The sequence below is a fragment of the Hypanus sabinus genome, chromosome 2 (assembly GCF_030144855.1).
Source record: "Hypanus sabinus isolate sHypSab1 chromosome 2, sHypSab1.hap1, whole genome shotgun sequence".
NCBI lineage: Eukaryota > Metazoa > Chordata > Chondrichthyes > Myliobatiformes > Dasyatidae > Hypanus > Hypanus sabinus.
Genome location: NC_082707.1, coordinates 186,658,010 through 186,677,990, shown reverse-complemented (window position 1 = coordinate 186,677,990; position 19,981 = coordinate 186,658,010). Strand labels below are relative to the sequence as shown.

Below are 19,981 nucleotides of genomic sequence, written 5' to 3'. Positions count from 1 at the left end.
TGAATCTAGATGGTATGCTCTGATTTCTTGTATCCTTGAAAGCAAGTTACATTCCTCCCTCCCAATATAACCTCTGTTAAGCAGAGTGAGACTGAGTGACAGAAACAATGTAACACTAGACACATTCAGCCTGAGCTAAATAACAAGGCTGATTTCTTGAACACAAGTGGTTCTGCAGATGCTAGAAATCCAGAGCAACACACACAAAATACCGGAGGAACTCAGCAGGTCAGCCAGCATCTACAAGATGGAGGAGAATAAACTGTCAATGTTCAGCAGTGAAGAAGGTGGAATTCTTTCTGAGGATAATCCAGTCTGAGCATGTTAAAATCCTTCAAGTTCCTCTATGGGGGAAAAAAAACACCAACTGGCACATACCTAGCTGTGCTGTAGAAAATATGCTGATTATGCTATGAGGGAGTCAGTTTCTTGGCACACACAGTATTTCAGACCTTGGGTGTAATAGTTCACAGAAGGACAAAGAAAAATGTAATTACCACCACTGGGACATAGAGTTAGTAGATTGAGTCAAATCATCAGGAAAAATATTACAAGTGTATTAAGGGCCATTTCCTGTCATTTACTTGTAGCCTCGGGTCTATGATAGTACTCTTGCTTGAATCAGAGGTTGTGAGTTCAAATCCCACTCTGAGCACAATCAGTCTCCTGATCCAATAAAATAGCAGTCATTCTTCCTTAAAAGACACAATGAACTAATTTGGGCCTTTAAACTACTTATTAATGTAACTACTGAATGCATTCTTTTTGAAATTTTAGGTTTACTTCATTAACTGAATTTTAATTTCCCCAACTGCTGTATGCAGTATGTAACGCTGAGGCTTTATAAGGCATTGGTCAGTCCACATTTGGAAAATTGTGAGCAATTTTGAGGCCCTGATCTTGGAGAAAGGATGTATTGATATTGGAGAGGGTCCAGAGGAGGTTCACGAGAATGATCCCAGGAATGACAGGGTTAACATATGATGGGCATTTGATGGCTCTAGACCTGTACTCGCTGAAGTTTAGAAGAATAAAGGGAGATCTCATTGAAAATATTCAAAGGCCTAGATATATTTAAAGGATGTTTCCAACAGTGGGGAAGTCTAGGACCAGAGGGCACAGCCTCAGAATAGAAGGAAATGCCTTTAGACAGAGATGAGGAACAATTTCTTCAGTTAGAGCATGGTGAATCTGTGGAATTCACTGCTGCACAGTCAAACCATTTGGGTATATTTAAAGTGGAGGTTGATGGCTTCTTGATTAGTAAGTGGATCAATAATTACAGGAAAAAGGCAAAGAATGGGGTTGAGGAGGATAATAAATCAGCCACAATAGAATGGTGGAGCATACTCGAAGATCTGAATGGCCAATTTTACTCTTGTGTCTTAGGGTCTTATGGGTTGTATTGGGATTTGAAATTGTCTCTCAATTATTATTCCATGTTTGTAATGTCCAACTACATAATCAATGTACTGCCAAATCATACACCACTTCAGATAGCCCAGCCAATATACTTCTCACAATAACATAGACTGCTTCAGTCCATTATTCCAACGCCATTGTAAAACCATGTGAAAATTGGTTGTACTTCTGTCAATTGCCGGTCAAAAATATCTCATTGACTGCGAAGTGCTTTCACACATATCAAGGATGTAAAATGCGCGATAAAAATTCATAACATTTTTATTGCACAACATTTGTATCACACAACAGATTGATGTGGGTCTAAAGGATTTCTCAACCATTTCCGTTCCTTGAGACTAACGCGAAGGATTTCTTATTATGTGACCATATGTTGTATATTGACCATAACATGGCCTCAATTATATTCTTTTGTACATTTATGCTATTAAATTATGATTTTTTTCCAGAATATTATGTCTCTGATGCTTTGTCCCTGTGATGTTGCTGCAGGGAAACTTTTTAATGCACCTGTTAATACATGTACCGTACTGTGCAAAAGTCTCAGGGACACACAGTATATAGAGCTAAGGTGCACAGTACTGTATTTGTCACTGTGGAGTGGAGAACAAGCTTGTAAGTCTAGTAGGAGTAAAGGATGTTGGGAATGGCAAGGGTGATACTTGCTAGTTGCCCAGCACAATGCTTGTTGATTTGATTTGATGCAAAGTGACAGATTTCACTGTACAACAAACAAAAGAAAAACCGCAGATGCTGGATTCAAGCAACACACACAAAACACTGGAGGAACTCAGCAGGTCAGTCAGCATCAATCGAAAAGAGTAAATAGTCAATATTTTGGGCCGAGACCATTCATCAGGTCCTGAGGAAATGTCTCAGCCTGAAACTCTTTTCCAAAGATGCTGCCTGACCTGCAAAGTATTTCACTGTATGTTTTGATGTACATATGACAAATAAAGCTAATCTTTAGAACAGGGACAAAATGAAGACAGTGGGGGAAATAGCAACAGGTAAAGATCTTTCAATCATTTCAAAGGAGTAACAAATTCCTTTGTTATTTCCTTTGTTTTGCAGGTTGTGAGCAAATTTTGCTCTGTGCCTTGGAGTGAGAGCTGTAAGGACTGACTTAATCAATTCCTGGGTGAAAGCTTTCTTCTAAGAGAGACTGAATATATTTTTTTCTTTACTTATTGGAGCTCATTAGATTGAGAGATCATCACAATAAGACAGAGGATCTGAGGAGGGTTGACCAGGTAGGCACGAAAAGGATTTTTTTGCAGGCTGAAGAATTCAGAGGTTTGGAGAATGGTGTCAAAATAAGGCAATTACAATGAGGAGAAATTTCTTTACAGTTGCAAAAATATCTGGAGATCTCTTCCAAAGAATCCAGTGTGAAGTAGCAGGTACAATTGGTAGACAGAGATCTCGCATAAAATTCTCTCCACTTAAGTTTTAGCTGCCCTCCTCTCCCTTTCCTCTTTGTTCAGTTGAATAAATGAACTCTCATCTCAGTTTCCAGTTCAACCAACAGCATTTTCTTGATGCATGTCCTCACAGACCTATTATCTCTACTCAACACATCCTGTTCTTTTTGTTTATTTAGGACTTCACCTTAGTTGGTAGAGAAACTTAACATTTCAGCAATGTACACTCAGATTGGAGGAGTAACACCTCATATTCTGTCTGAGTAACCTCCAACCTGATGGCATGAACACTGATTTCTCTAGCTTCCAATAATTCCTCCCTTCTCTCCTTCTCACTTTTACTATTTACCTATTCTGGTTTCCCTTTCATTTCTTTCCTTTCCATACCTGTCGATCACCTCCCTCTGGTGTCTCTCCACCACTTTCTTCCATTGTCCACTCTCCTCTCCTATCAGATTCCTTCTTCTTCAGCCCTTTTCCACCTATCACCTGCCAGCTCCTCACTTCACCGTCACCTCCCCCCAACCCACTAACCTTGCCCCTCACCTGATCTCACCTATCACTTGTCAACTTCTTCCTCTCTCTCTCTCCACCTTCTCATTCTGGTTTCTGCCCCCTTCCTTTCCAGTCCTGATGAAGAATCTCAAGCAGAAACATCAACTGTTTATTTCCCTCCATAAGTGCTGCCTGACTTGATGAATTTTCCAACACTTTGTGTCTATTACTCAAAATTTCCAGCATTTGCAGAATCTGTTGTGTTTAACATTTCAGCAAGGGCTTTGCCACGAACATCCTGAACCCATGAACGAAATCCTGCAAAAATTCACATCACTTTACCTGGTGTGCCTGGATTCTCCTTGTTGAGTCTTGCAACTGCTGTTGTAAGGAGGTCACTATCTCTTTATACTTCGTGTACCGTTCTTCTATCATATCCCGGTGATGCTGGGAACGCTGCAAAAACAGAACATCTTAGCGCAAGAGGAAGAACCAGCTTCAATGTACAAAAAACCTCTCAAGCAAGTGCAAACAATGTTTTGAGGTAAATAGAGGTGATATAATTTTTTTAATTGATTTTTTACAATCCAGAAGCACTGATCTGGAAGTACAATAGCTAGGTATGTTCAGGTGACAACAGAACCAATAATAATAATAGAAAAAGCTGGGAGCACTCAGCAGTTCTGTCAGAAAATGTGAAGGGGAAAGATGGCCAACTGCTTCAGCCACAGACTTTGGGACTGTAATTCCTCAAAGTTTTAATCCTGGATGGAATGTTCACTAAAAGCTTGAAAACAGATACAAGCCTGAAAGCACGCACCACCAAACTCAAAGACAATTTCTACCACACTAAGATGAAGCTATTGAATGATTCCCTACATTAAGGTCTTGACCTCACAATCCATCTTCTTATGATCTTGTACTTTATTGTCTACCTGCACTGTACTTTCTCTGGAGCTGTTACACTTTATTCTGCATTTTGTTACAATGCAGCAGGCCAGGAAGTATCTATAAGGAGAAGCACTGTCGACGTTTCGGGCCAAGATCCTTCATCAGAATTAACTGAAAGGAACGATATAGTAAGAGATTTGAAAGTAGGAGGGGGAGGGGAAAATGCAAAATGATAGGAGAAGACCTGAGGGGGTGGGATGAAGCTGAGAGCTGGAAAGGTGATGGGCAAAAGGGATTCAGAGCTGGATAAGGGAAAGGATCATGGGATGGGAGGCATAGGGAGAAAGAAAGGGGGAGGGGAGCACCAGAGGGAGATGGAGATGGGCAGAAAGAGAGAAAAAATAAGGAGGGGGGGAAAACACTAAATATATCAGGGATGTGTGGCCACTGGGAGATCCTGCTTTCTCTGGCGGACAGAGTGTAGGTGCTCAGCGAAACAGTCTCCTAGTCTGTGTTGGGTCTCACCAATACATGATGGTCTCCCAGTCTGCGTCGGGTCTCACCAATACATGACGGTCTCCCAGTCTGCGTCAGGTCACACCAATATATGACAGTCTCCCAGTCTGCGTCGGGTCTCACCACCTACGCTCTGTCTGCCAGAGAAAGCAGGATCTCCCAATGGCCACACATTTTAATTCCATTCCCATTCTGATATGTCTATCCATGGCCTCCTCTACTGTCAAGATGAAGCCACACTCAGGTTGGAGGAACAACATCTTATATACCAGCTGGGTAGCTTCCAACCTGATGGCATGAATGTTGACTTCTCTAACTTCCGTTAATGCCCCCTCCCCTTCTTACCCTATCACTGATGTATTTAGTGTTTCCCCCCTCCTTTTTTTTCTCTCTCTTTCTGCCCATCTCTCTGCCTGTTCTCCATCTCCCTCTGGTGCTCCCCTCCCCCTTTCTTTCTCCCTAGGCCTCCCATCCCATGATCCTTTCCCTTCTCCAGCTCTGTATCCCTTTTGCCTATCACCTTTCCAGCTCTCAGCTTCATCCCACCCCCTCCGGTCTTCTCCTATCATTTTGCATTTCCCCTCCCCCTCCTACTTTCAAATCTCTTACTATCGTTCCTTTCAGTTAGTCCCGACGAAGGGTCTCGGCCCGAAATGTCGACAGTGCTTCTCCTTATAGATGCTGCCTGGCCTGCTGTGTTCCATCAGCATCTTGTGTGTGTTGCTTGAATTTCCAGCATCTGCAGATTTCGTCGTGTCTGCATTTTGTTATTGTTTTGCCTTGTACTACCTCAATGCCCTGTGTAATGATTTGATTTGTATGATGAGTATGCAAAACAAGTTTTTCACTCTGTCTCTGTAACCAATTCTAATTCCAACCTGTAGGTTTCTTCAAATTTAAAACACAAGATGCTCTGTAGATGCTGGAAATCTTTAGCAACACATATAAAGTGCTAGAGGAATCTAGCAAGTCACTCGGCTATGAGGAGGAATGAAGTCATCATTTTGGCCAAGAACCTTCATCAGGACTGGAAAAGAAGGAGTTTTTCCAGAATTTTGTGTGTGTTCATCAAATCCAGATTTGCATGGCTGATAGGCTAAGATTCCATTAGTATGTGGTGGTCAGGTTGGGACTTGAAGTGTTAAAGACCATTGGCAGCTGTGCCTCTGCAGGCCATCCGTTTTGGAAATCCCTCTCACCACCTTCCTCAACACCACTTTCGACTGATCATTTTGCTAGTCTCCTGTAATCTCTTCCTCTGCACCAATGTTATGATGCCACAACATACTGCCTTGGGACAATTAGAAGGTATTTAACACATGATAGCAAGGACTGTCAATACACAGACTGCAGTGTAATTACTGATTATGTTCTCAAGTCACTGGAGCTGTCAGCCAAAGATCAGTAAACAGGACTTCTGCTAGAGATAGAACATCTCCCAGACCAGAGAAGGGAATTCAAACATCTAGTCTGACTAGTTCATTCACATCTTTTAGACAAATTGTTAAGTGGAGGCCATTTGCTCCCATGAAGGAGACCCTGTGACAGGATATTAAGAAAGATAGACAGATACTTGATTGGTCCCAAAGGAAATTACAGTATGTCAGTACAAGTGCACAGATATACAAATATACAAGAAAGAATAAAAAATAAATTACCTCAAACAGTCTAAAAGGAGGGGGTTATCACTTCTCTGGCACCTAAGTCATCCTTGGCGTTCCCTTATACTAACTATTCCTCAACCAACATTACAAAAGCAACATTACTAACCCTAATGCATGTGTTGTACTGTTATATGTTTTATCACAATTCCTGAAAAGCCTGGATCTTCAAAACCTACAAGAATTTGTAAAGTCTAAGTAAGTTACAATGGTCAGGAAACTGTCTAGGACCTTCTCAGGACAGAACTGGCCTGAAATGTCATCCATACTTTTCTCACATTCACGTAAAATCAGTACAACCTATCAGTCATGTGACCTTTTAGCAGCACGGATATAGTTTCTCACATTTAATTGTGGACCAAAACATACATTTCTTATAACAATTAGCATTGCAGTAGATTATAGATTTGCCTCAAGGCTCCATTTAATCTTCATGTTTTACAAGATGCTGCAATAAATCTCAATGCAATAAATGCAACCTATAGACTCACTTTCAAGGACTCTACAATTCAAGTTCTCATTACTATTTATTTAGTTTTTATTGTATTTCACAGAAGTTTGGCACGAGTCCCCAAATCCTAAGGTCTTACTACAGGGGTACAATTGAGATCATCCTGACTGGCTGCCTGGTATGAGAACTGTATTTTGCTCAATTGCAAGACTCTGCAGAGAGTGGTGCCGACAGCGCAGCGCATCTGTAGAAGTGATCTTCCCACTATTCAGGACACTCACAGAGACAGGCGAGTTAAAAGGGCCTGAAGGATCATTGGAGACCCGAGTCACCCCAATCACAAACTGTTCTAGCTGCTACCATCCGGGAAATGGTACCGCAGCATAAAAGCCAGGATCAATAGGCTCTGGGACAGCTTCTTCCACCAGGCCATCAGACTGATGAATTCACGCTGATACAATTGTATTTCTATGCTATATTGACTGTCCTAATGCACATAATATTTATTACAATTACTATAAATTGCACATTTAGAGGGAGATGTAAAGATTTTTTACTCCTCATGTACGTGAAGGATAAAAGAAATAAAGTCAATTCAATTCAATTGTCTTCTTATGGTTGTTTGTGTGTAGTTTTTCATTGGTCCTAATGCATTTCTTTGTTCTACTGTGAATCTTACTTAACCAGTATGATGGAAACATGCTCAGATCATAAGTGCTATTTGTGCTATTTGCTATGTACACTGCACTGCATGCAGTTGGTAATGTGTGTTGCACCTTGGCCCTGAAGGAATGCTGTTTCACTTGGCTGTATACAGACAGACAGACAGACAGACATACTTTATTGATCCCAAGGGAAACTGAGTTTCCTGAATGCCTTAATGATAATTAAACTTGAACTTGAATGCCCACAAGAAGATGAATCCTAGAGCAGTATATGGTAACTGATACATACTGTATGTACTTCGATAAAAAATTTACCTTATACTTTCTACTTTCTTTGACCTATTTCAGAAAATTTCTTTTTGGCATTTTTTTCCACCCAACTCTTGCCTTGATCTTTATCTTATTTCATCACTTATTCAGTTTAATGAAAATGAAGATCTATGAGGTTAGTATCAGCAGACAGACACTTCCATTCTCCTCACTACTACAGACCAGCAGTTACGGCAGTGTTTCTGACTAAGAATATCTTCTAAAAATAACATGCAGTACATTGATTTCAAGGAACTATATCACATATTGGATACACAAATCAGTTACCTAGTCCAAGTGTTTTCAAAGTTGCATTCACTGATTCTGCACATGCACGAAATCTGGATCAACACACACACAAAATGCTAGAGGAACTCAGCAGGTCAGGCAGCATCTATGGAGGGAAAAGAGCAGTAGAAGTTTCAGGCTGAGGCCTGATGCGTCTACACATCCTTCTTATAATATGGCAACCAGAGGTGCACACAGTACTCTGTGCATTCTGACTAAAGTTAGTTCATAGGACCATAAGACATAGGAGCAGAATTTGACCATTCAGCACATTAAGTCTGCTCTGCCATTCAATCATTGCTGATTATCCTTCTCAACCCTATGCTTCTGTCTTCTTTGACACCCTTACTAATCAAGACCCTATCAAACTCTGCTTTAAGTATACCTTGGCCTTCATAGCCATCTGTGGCAATTTCCACAGATTTTCCACTCTCCTGCTAAAGAAATCCCTCCTCATCTCTGTCCAAAAGAGAAATCCTTATATTCTGAGACTGTGCTCTCTGGTCCTAGACCGTCCCACTATTGGAAACATCCTTTCTATGTCCACTCTATCTAGTCCTTTCAGTGAGAGTTTTACCCAATCAGGGAATAACTTCTTAATGTTATACCCAACAGCCCTACCAATGAAGGCAAGCATGACATATCTCTTCTTTACCACACTTTTCACTTGTGTCGCCACTTTCAGTGAACTATGCAACTGGACCCCAGGATCCCTTTATACCTCAATGCTATTAAGGAATCTACCATTAACTGTATACTTTCCCTTTTCTCTGAGGATCATCACCTGTTCACATTGGAGAGGCTTGTGAGATCCCAAGAGCAGTGTTGTCTGAAGTTTTGCACCTGGTAGGGTCACCCACAGTAGTAAGGTCAAGGGGGAGGTTCCAGACAAAAAGCGATCTAAACAAGCTTTTGCAAGATGATGACACATCACAGTGGCAGTGAAGGTGGAGAAAGGCTGCCAAGGTGAAGGGTCCCCAGTCATCTTGCATTTCATGCCTCTGGACTCTGATCCCAATCTGTCAAGGACCACATGGTGGCTGCCTCTGCATCACCCTTCCCACGTTGAACAAAGTCATATACAGGCGTTCTTCGTTAAGGGAACAACCACTCAGGAGAATATCAGACTCAACTTGAGTGATTGCTCTTGTACAAGTTTGTCCTTTCATTTAACCTCACAAAGTGCCACACTTCACACTTAGCCAGATTAAACTCCCTCCCCCCCCCCATAGATGCTGCCTGACTTGCTGAGTTCCTGCAGCATTTTGTGAGTATTACTTAAGATTTCCAGCTTCTGAAAAATCTTTTGCATTTACATATCCTGCTGTATCTTGTGACGGCCTTTACACAGTCCATAACTCCACCAATCTTGGTGAAATACACTAAGTTCCTAATATACGCATCTATATCTTCATTATAAACAAAAGAGGTCCACAGAAAAAAACACTGGTCACAGACCTTCAGCCATAATAACTGCTTTCCAGCTCTACCCTTAGTCACTTATGAGCAACCCATGAGAAATTTCACACTTGAAATCAGTGCTTCTCTCATGACTTTGAGAGACTCATGCACAGAAGGTCAGGATGCATTCTTACACACACAAGTCTGTGCTAGTTCCACACACAGAAAAATCATTCTCCTTTGACTATGCAGTATTATTATGCTTCGTGACAACCAAGAATCCCTAGGGATTTGTGTTTTAGATGGAACACTATCCAAGGGGCATAGATAGGGCAAATTTATTTAGTCATAGAATCATAAAGCACTAGAGCACTAAAACAGGCCTAGTCCTATTGACGCACACTTGGACCATAGCCTCCATACCAATCTCATCCATGTACATATCCTATCTTCTCTTAAGTGAAGCAATCAAACCCACATCCACCACTTCTACTGGCAGCTCATTCCACACTCTCATCACCTTCAGTGAAGAATATTTCGTCTTTCATCCTTAACCCATGATGTCCAGTTCTAGCCTCACCCAATCTCAGTGGGAAAACCCTGCTTGCAGTTACCCTAACATAATCCCTTCTTTAATTTGTTTTCCTCCATCAAATCTCAACTCACTCTCCTACATTGTAGGAATAATGTCCTAATTTTTTCTACCTTTCACTATAATTCAGGTCCTAAATTCTTGGCAATATCCTTGTAAATTTTCTCTGTTCTCTCTCAATCTTATTGATATCTTACTTATAGGAGGATGACCAGAACTGCACACAGTACTGAGAATCAGATTCAGAGTCAGGTTTAATACCACTAATATATGCAATGAAATGTATTGTTTTTTTGGCAGCAGTACTCTAAAGTTACAATAAAAATATATAATTAAAAAATAGTGCAATAAGAGATCAAAAATATTGAGGTACTATCCATGGTTGGTTCATAGTCTGTCTAGAAATCTGATGGTGGAGAGGAAGAACTCTTCCTAAAATGTTGAGTGTGTGTCTTCGGGGTCCTGCGGCTCCTCTCTGACGGTAACGGTAAGAAGAGGTCATGCCTAGGTGATAGAGGTCCTTAATGATGGATGCTATCTTTTTGAGGCATCACCTTTTGAGGATGCCTTCGATGGTGGGAAGGTGAGTGCCCATGATGGAGTGGGCTAAGTTTGAAATACTCTGCAGCCTTTTCCAAGTCTATGTACTGGCCCTTCCAAATATCTGAGATGCAAAGGGACTTGGGAGCCCTTGTGCAGAACACCCTGAAGGTGAACTTGCAGGTAGAGTTGGTGCTGTGGAAGGCAAATACAATGTTAGCATTCATTTCTAGAGGTCTAGAATACAAATGCAGGGATGTGATACTAACTTTTATAAGGCACTGGTGAGGCCTTACCTTGAGTATTGTGAACAGTTTTGGGCTCTTCATCTAAGGAAAGGTGTGCTGGCATTGGAGGGGGATTGGAGGAGATTCACAGGGATAATTCTAGGAATGAAAGGGTTATCATATGAAGAACATTTGATAATTCTGGGTCTATACTTGCTGGAACTTAGAAGGATGAGGGGGTATCTCATTGAAACCTTTTGAATGTTGAAAGGCCTAGACAGAGTAGATGTGGAAAGGATGTTTCCCATGGTGGGGGAGTCTAGGACAAGAGGAGACGGCCTCTGGATAGAGGAGCAGCCATTTAAAACAGAGATGTGGGGAAATTTCTTTAGCCAGAGGGTGATGAATTTGTGGGATTTATTACCATAGACAGCTGTGGAGACCAGGTCGTTGGGTGTTTTTAAGGCAGAACTTGATAGGCTCTTAATTGGACATGGCATGGGGAGAAGGTCGGGAACTGGGGCTGAAGAAGGGAAAAAAGGATTGAATGGTGGAGCAAATGGCCTAATTCTGCTCCTATATCTTATGGTCTTATACAACTTCAATATAACATTCCAACTCCTGTACTCAGAAAATTGATTTACAAAGGCCAATGTACCAGATGCTCTCTTTGCAATTTGAGGGACATAGACAGAATAAATACACACCATCTTAGACTAGAAGGCATTGGTTTATGATGAGAGGGGCAGATTTAATAGGAACTGGAAGGGTAGCCTTTTCATCCAAGATACCTTAAGGCAGGGGTGGGCAAACTTTTTGACTTGTGGGCCACAAAGGGTTCTAAAATTTGACAGGGGGGCCGGACCAGGAGCAGATGGACGGAGTGTTTTGGTAATAAACCTCATAAGAGAAAATAAAATATCATGGGATATGTAGAAAACATTAATTTCAATTGAAAATGAACAAATGCATTACAACAAAATACCTGTCTTTGAAGTCCCATGGTATTTAGCTATTTATTGAAATGACTTTTAAAACACTGAAAATTAAATGAATAAAATACAGCTTTTTTTAAATAGTAACAGTTATTATTTTAAAGCACTGAAAATTCTGTTATCCTTCAAGATATTATCATCATCACTCTCCTCCTGACTGTCTTTATTTCAAAAATGGTAGGAGATGCAGGTCTACTTGTCCTGCTCCTTCTTATTCAATTGTCCCCTGTGCCAAAACTCAACAACGACCAGCACAAGGACAGAACAGTGACAGCGCGCCAGTATGCGGAGCGCGTTATTTGATCTGGAGTGCATTTTTTATTTTGAGAACGTACGTGCACCTGCGCACTACTCATGTCCATCACTTAACAGAAATAACATGTAACATGTAAGGCTTATTGAAAAAAATATTTTCAAATGCATTTTTTACATAACACAACAAAGAAACTTATTCTTAATTTCAGTGGGAACAGTGTTCTTGGTCTCCCTTTTTAGCCAGCGCATCAAAGTCTGGATTTAGTTTTGTTGTGGCGATTCTCAGGATGGATCTGAGGTGTTGGTCAGTTAACTTGGATCTGTGGCTGGCTTTGTTGATGTTCATGACGCTGAACACCTGTTCACACAAATAGGTCGAGCCGAACAAAGAGTAAAGCGCAAATGTGGAGTAATACACTGCACCTCAACAAAGGTCAATGTGTAGCGGTGTGCTACATGCAGCACTAAAATTACGACACGGAGTCGGTAACTGCAGTTGAAGAAAAAAACTTTATTCGAAATCCCCAGCCTCACTTTTAAGCCTCCCTGAACCTGCCCCCCGTCGCGCAGAGGCTCCAAAGCTGTGTGCTCGCAAATCCCCGCAGGGTATCTCCCTTAGCCGGAACGCTGACTAATTGTGAGCCGGTTCGGATGTGCCAGGAAATGGGTCGCCACATATGTATATAGAGTGCGGCATCTATTGGGAAAACACCAGAATTGCGGGGAAAAAACGTTAACAAGGTTTATTAATATAATTTCATCAAGTTCTGCGGGCCAGATTAAAAAGCTTAACGGGCCGCATATGGCCCGCGGGCCGTAGTTTGCCCATGTCTGCCTTAAGGACTGCTAGTATAGTCAACAAATAGCGAAAAGAGTAGAATTCATTGGCACAGGTGGCTGTGGAGGCCAAGTCATTTTAGATATTTAAAGCAGAAGTTGAGAGGGTATTAAAGGTTATGGACAGAAGACAGGAAAATAGGGCTGAGAGGGATAATAAATCTGCCATGGTGGGACAGACTCATGGGCTGACTGGCCTTTGGCTCCTACACCTTATGGTTTTACAGTCTTATACCAAGTGTCCTCTGTTGCATAAATTGTTTTAGATTTAGCTCCTACCATTGCTCTGTGACTCTGTCTGGTTATTGAAATTGACTTTTGATGACCACATTTCAGAAAATAATTCATTACCTATATTCCCTTCCACCAGCTTTAACAACTCCTAGTATTCATTCAGCTCTCAAAACTAAAGCCAACACAATCTCATTATGACCTTGCACCATATCGTTCATCTGCACGGCACTTTAGTCTGCAATGTTATTTTTTTACCTTGTTCTACCTCAATACACTGTATATCTGATCTGTATAATAAGTATACAAGACAAAGTTTTCACTGTAACTTGGACAATAATAAACCAATTCCAATTAGCAATGAGAAGATGGCCTAGCAGCCAAAGTTTTTCCATAGAGTATATTTTTATGAGATTAAAGATTAGCTTTATTTCTTGCATGTACATCAAAACATTGAAGCACACAATGAAATGTGTCATTTGCGTTAATGACCAATGCTGTCTGGATATGCGCTGGGGCAGCCCCAAAGTATCACTAAGCTTCCTGCGCCAACATAGCATGCCCACAACTTATTAAAAGTAAGTCTTTGGAATGTGGAAGAAATCCGGAAAACCTGGGGGAAAACTTCACGGTCAGGGGGAGAAAGTACAAACTCCTTACAGACAGTAGGGGGAATGAAACCTCAATCTTACAGCTGCCATTCTATGCTACCTTGCTGTCCACATTATACAGCTGGGTAGGAAATATTCTCTGTTAAGGTTGCCTTAACAATGGATATCCCAAATTTGTTGCAATATTAAATTTCAAATGTCATTTTGTTTCTAAGTTCTATCAATGATATAGAATTTGTTTGATAGATTGTGCATAAAAACTTATCCCCATCCAGATACAGCGAGGCAGAGTGAAACATTTCTTCTTTCATTATCACTTTGCCTCTCATCAACTTGAAACCTTTGATTTTCTACCATCAGAACAGACATCAGAGCTAGCCAACAAAATGATTTTTTAGATAAAAATCTTTCATAGGTCCAACAGCCTGCATTTCGATGTCATTGAAGATATTTTCAGCTCAATGCAATAACTCTTCAATTAGTTTAAAAGCCTGAATAATTTTACTGAAGATGCAATCATCATCGGGACATACTTAGTATGGCCTGTTGAAGGGACTCGCCCTGAGTCATTTATTATTTATTCTTTATTCCTTTATTCTTCTCTATAGATGCTGCCTGACCTGCTGAGCTTCTCCAGCATTTTGTGGGTGTTATTCTGGATTTACAGCATTTGCAGAACCTCTTGTGTAAATAAGAACTGCAAAATCTTTGGCTCCTATATTTTATGGTCTTTTGGTCTTATTGGCTTATAACAAGTGGCCACTGTTGTATAAATTGTTTTTGACTTAAATCCCTCAATTTCCCTTCCAACTCAATTCAGTAACTTGATCTGCAAAATCTTTCCCAATAGGAGAACAATAAAAGTAAATTTATTATCAAAATACATATACAGTATGTCACCATATACAACCCTGAGATTCATTTTTTGCAGGCATTCACAGTAAATCCAAGAAACACAGTAGAATCAATGAAATAAGATGGACAAGCAATTAATATGTAAAAGACAACAAACTGCACAAATACAAAAAGGAAGAGAAAAAACTAATAATAATAATAATAACAATAAATAAATAAGCAATATTTATCAAGAACACAAGATGAAGAGTCCTTGAAAATAAGCACATAGGCTGTGGGAACAGGTCAGTGATAGGGTGAATGAAGTTATTTCCTCTGATGAGAAGAGTCTGATGATTGAGGAGTAATAACTGCTCCTGAACCTAGTGGTGTGAGTCCTGATGCTCCTGTATCACCTGTATGATGGCAGCAGTGAGAAGAGAGCATGGCCTAGAAGGTGAGGGTCCTTGATGATGCTGCTTTCCTGTGACAGCACTCCATGCAACTATGCTCATGGTGGGGAGAGATTTACTCATTATGGACTGGGGTTATATCCACTACATTTTGCAGGAACTTCCATTCAAAGGTATTGGTCTTTCTATACCATGCTGTGACCCAACCAGTCAATATACTCTCCGCCACACATTTCTAAAAGTTTTCCAAATCTTTGCAAACTTATAAGGAAGCAGAGGCGCTGCTGTGCTTTCTTTGTAATGGCACAGACGTGCTGGGCCCAGGACAGATCCTATGAAATGATAACACTGAAGAATTTAAAGTTGCTGACCCTCTCCACCTCTAATCTTCTGATGAGGACTGGCCAATGGACCTCCAATTTACTCCTCAAGTCAATAATCAGCTCCTTGATCTTGCTGACATTGAGTGAAAGTTTGTTGTGGCACCACACAACTAGATTTTCAATCTCTCTCCTATATGCTGATTCATGACCACTTTTGTTTGGCCAAGACTTTTAGTTTGACAACAATGAAAAATGCAAAATATATATTATTTTGTCTATAAGACCATAAGACAAAGAGCAGAATTTGGACACTCATCCCATCAAGTCTACTCTGCCATTCCCTCATAGCTGATTTATTATCCCTCTCAACCCCATTTCCCTGCCTTCTTCCTGTAATCTCTGACACCTTGACTAATCAAGAATCTACCAACCTTCATTTCAATAGACTCAATGCCTTGGCCTCCACAGCCATTTGTGGTAATGAATTTCGTAGGTTCTTCACCTCTGGCTAAAGAAATTCCTCCTAATCTCTGTTCTAAATGGACATCACTCTATTTGAAGCTGAGCTCTCTGGTCCTGGACTCACCCAGTATAGAATACATCCTCTGCATATTCACTCAATCTTGGCTTTTCAATATTTGATGGTTCAATGAGATCCCTTCCCACCCCCACTCATCTAAACTCCAGTGAGTAGAGGCCCAGAGCCATCAACCACTCCTCATACATTAACACTTTAATTGCCAGGATGATTTTCATGAACCTCCTCTGGACCCTCTCCTAAGCCAACTTTTTCAGATAAGGGGACCAAAACTACTCATGATACTCCAAGTCCAGTCTGACCAATGCCTTATAAAGAGTCAGCATCACATCCTACATTCTTATATTCTAGTCTTCTGAAAATGAATGATAATATTGCATTTGCTTTCCTTACCAATGACTCAACCTTTGGGGAATTCTGCATGAGGGGAAACATCCTTTCCACGTCTACTCCATCTAGGCCTTTCAACATTCAAAATGTTTCAATGAGATCCACCCCCGCCCCCCATCCTTCTAACTTCTAGGGAGTACAGATCCAGGGCTTTCAAAGTTTGTCGTATGATAAACCTTTAAGGAAACCACGCTGACTTTGTCATATCTTGCCCTGTATCACCAAGTACTCCATAACCTCATCCTTAACATTTGACTCCAACATCTTCCAACCAATGAAATCAGGCTAACTGATCTATAATTACTTTTCTGCTGTCTTCCTCTTTCCTTGAAGAGTGGTGTGACATTTACAATTTTCCAGTTCTCTGGCACCATGCCGGAGTCCAATGATTTTTTTGAAAGATTATTACTAATGCCTCCACAATCTCTACTGCTGCCTCCTTCAAAACCCTAGGGTGCAGTTGATCTGGTCCGTGTGACTAATGTACCCTTAGGTCTTTCAGCTTTTTGAACACCTTTTTCCTTGTAATAATAACTGAACTCACTTCTCTTCCCTCGTATCTTTCAACATTTGGCACACTGCTAGTGTCTTCCACAGTGAAGAATGAAGCAAAATATTCATTTAGTTTATCTACCATCTCCTTGTCCTCAATTATTATTTCTAAATTTCTAGTGGTCCTATATTCACTCTCATTTTTCTTTTTTTTACATACTTGAAAAAGCTTTTACTATCCATTTTGATACTGCTTTCATATTTCATCTTTTCCCCTCTAAGGATTTTTTTAGTTGCTCCTTGTAGGTTTTTAAAAGCTTCCCAATCCTCATTTTTTCACTAATATTTGCTTTGTTGTATGCCCTCTCTTTTGCTTTTACATTGTCTTTGACTTCCTTTGTAGCCACATTTACACTATTTTGAATTTTGAGTACTTCTTTGTGTTTGGAATACATCTATCCTGCATCTTCCTCATTTTACCCAGAAACTCATGCGATTGTTGCTCTGCTGTGTTACCTTCCAATTTACTTTGGCCAACTCCTCTCTCATACCACTGTAATTTCTTTTACTCCATTGAAATACTGCTAAGTCAGACTTTACTTTCTCCCTATCAAATTTCAAGTTGAACTCAATCACATTGTGATCACAGCCTCCTAATTGTTGTTTTACCTTAAGCCCCCTAATCACCTCCAGTTCATTACATAACACTCAATGTAGTATAGCTAGTCCTTTAAAGCCCTATAGGTTCAATGACAAACTGCTCTAAAAAGCCACCTCATAGGCATTTAACAAACTCACTCTCTTGTGATCCATTACCAATCTGATTTTCCCCAATCAGCATGCATGTTGAAATCTCCCATGACTATCATAACATTGCCCTTTTGATACGCCTTTTCTACTTCTTGTAAACAGTGGTTCACATCACAGCTACTGATAACTGCCCATCAGGGCTCTTTATATCTTGCAGTGTGTTAACTCAACCCACAAGGATGCAACATCTTCCTATCCTATCTTTCTACTAATTTTTACCATTCTTTACCAGCAGAGCTATTCCATCCCTTCTACCTACCTTCCTGTCCCTCTGATACAATGTGTAACCTTGGACATTCAGTTCCCAACTACATCTAACTTTATCTTCTCCCTCTTAAATTGCATGGTGAATTGTATCATATTATGATCACTGTCTCCTAAGGGTTCTTTTACCCTAGGCTCTCTAATCAAATCTGGTTCATTACACAACACCCAATTCAGAATTGCCTTTCTAGTAGTGGGCTCAACCACAAGCTGTTCTAAAAATCTGTCTAGTAGGAATTCTACAAATTCCCTCCCTTGGGATTTTCCCAATCTACTTGCATATTGAAATTCCCCCTGACTATCGTTGTCACAAACATGGATTTAGCAACGCTTGTGAAAATGCACGTGTCAGCTAATTATTATTTAATTGTGATAGTACTTAACGACATACTTGTCGTCGTAGTGCTTGTCAAGACTTGGACAGAGCACAGCAACGTTTTGCAGCCTGTTTGCTTTCGGCCTTCCCCGAGAAATTGGACCTTCAAGTCACCTGATTCTGAAGACTAGTGGTATTCGTTTAATATTTAGATTTTCTTTACAGCTGTAGTGTAGGCTTCATTTCCCATTTGAGAGTTTTAGTTAACAGCCCTATTTGGTCTAGCGTTTATTGTTTATTTTCACTTTAACACTGTTTGCATTAAAGTTTGTGAACTATCGACCTGCTTCTGTGTCTCTCACTCCGCACTTGGGCCATATCCAAATCTGACTGTCAAGGAGGCCCTGGAGGAATGACAACACTGGCTGCAGGGGGCAGAGCATCCATTCTTGGTCTGGACAGATCACAAGAACCTCTCCTATATTCAGGATGCTAAGAGACTCAACTCTCATAAAGCCCGGTGGACTCTCTTCTTCACACGGTTCAATTTCATCCTCACTTATCGTCCCAGCAGCAAGAATACAAAAGCTGATGCTCCCTCCTGGCAGTTCGATAGATCTGACAATGCCGATCCAGAGCTCATTCTTCTTCGCTTGTGTATCGCTACTCCGGTGATCTGGGGAATAGAGGCTCGTGAGACTGCCACACTCATGGTTCAACATGTGTTCAGGCTCCATGGCTTTCCTCAAGATAGTGTCTGACCATAGACCACAGTTCACTTCCCGCTTTCGGAAGACTTTCTGCTCTCTTGTAGGAGCCACAGCCAGCCTCTTGTCTAGCTTCCACCCCCAATCTAATGGCCAGACTGAGAGTGAACCAGGAGTTGGAGACAACCCTGTGCTATCTTGTCTTCTCCAACCATGTCCTGGAGTTCCCAATTAGTTTGGGCAGAGATCGCCCACAATAATCTCCAGTCTTCCTCCACCCTTTGAATGCCAGATGGGATTCCAGCCCCCCCCCCCCCCCCACCTTCCCTGATCAGGAGAACGACAGGAGTTCCTGCTGCTGATCAGCTGATCCAGCGCTGCAGGCACACCTGGAGACGAGCCAGGGCTTCTCTGCTGCACACCCAGAAACAGCATTCCCAGTGGCTGATCGGCTCCGTCGACAGGTAAGGCCATTCAAGTCAGGACAGGAGGTCTGGCTGGCATCAATGGATCTTCCCCTGAAAGTCGAGAACCGGAAATTGGCATTGCGCTACATGGGACCATTTGTAGTGGAAAAGGCTGTCAACAGGGTGTCCTATAGATTGCGTCTACCAGCATCACTAAAGATCCATTCAGTATTCCATGTTTCCCAGCTCAAGCCAGTTACAACCTCTCCTCTGGCCCCAGTCACCTTATCTCTCCCTCCTCTCCGCAGGTAGATGGTTCCCTTGTCTATACTAGTGGTCCCCAACCACCGGGCTGCAAAGCATGCGCTGCCGGGCCACAAGGGAACGATATGAAACGATATGAGTCAGCTGCACCTTTCCTCATTCCCTGTCATGCTCACACGAGGTCATCAGACGCCTAAATGCAGTGAAACCCTCGCGCCAGGGATCACTGGTTGGCCTCAGGTAACCAGCCGCCTCGTGTGGACGGCGAAAAGTGCCATTGTTACTGGCCTGGAGTGCAGACGGTTGGGCGCCGCCTCTAAACCTGTTTAGCAAACCGAATGTTCGTGGGGAACCCGGTGCTAAAATACTCGCAGACGACCTAATTCGGGTTCAGCAGAGCAGCTACCTCGCT

General features: G+C 41.4%; 1 protein-coding gene across 6 annotated transcripts in view; it reads right to left on the bottom strand.

Annotated features, from left to right (window-relative positions):
- Positions 1 to 19,981, bottom strand: part of LOC132389065 (centrosomal protein of 128 kDa) — a 611,990-nt gene that overhangs the window by 33,448 nt on the left and 558,561 nt on the right. For all 6 annotated transcript variants that reach the window (XM_059961488.1, XM_059961481.1, XM_059961513.1 and 3 more), the window contains one exon: positions 3,684 to 3,797. In XM_059961488.1, the coding sequence (XP_059817471.1) occupies positions 3,684 to 3,797 (114 nt within the window). The remainder of the gene's footprint in view (positions 1 to 3,683; positions 3,798 to 19,981) is intronic.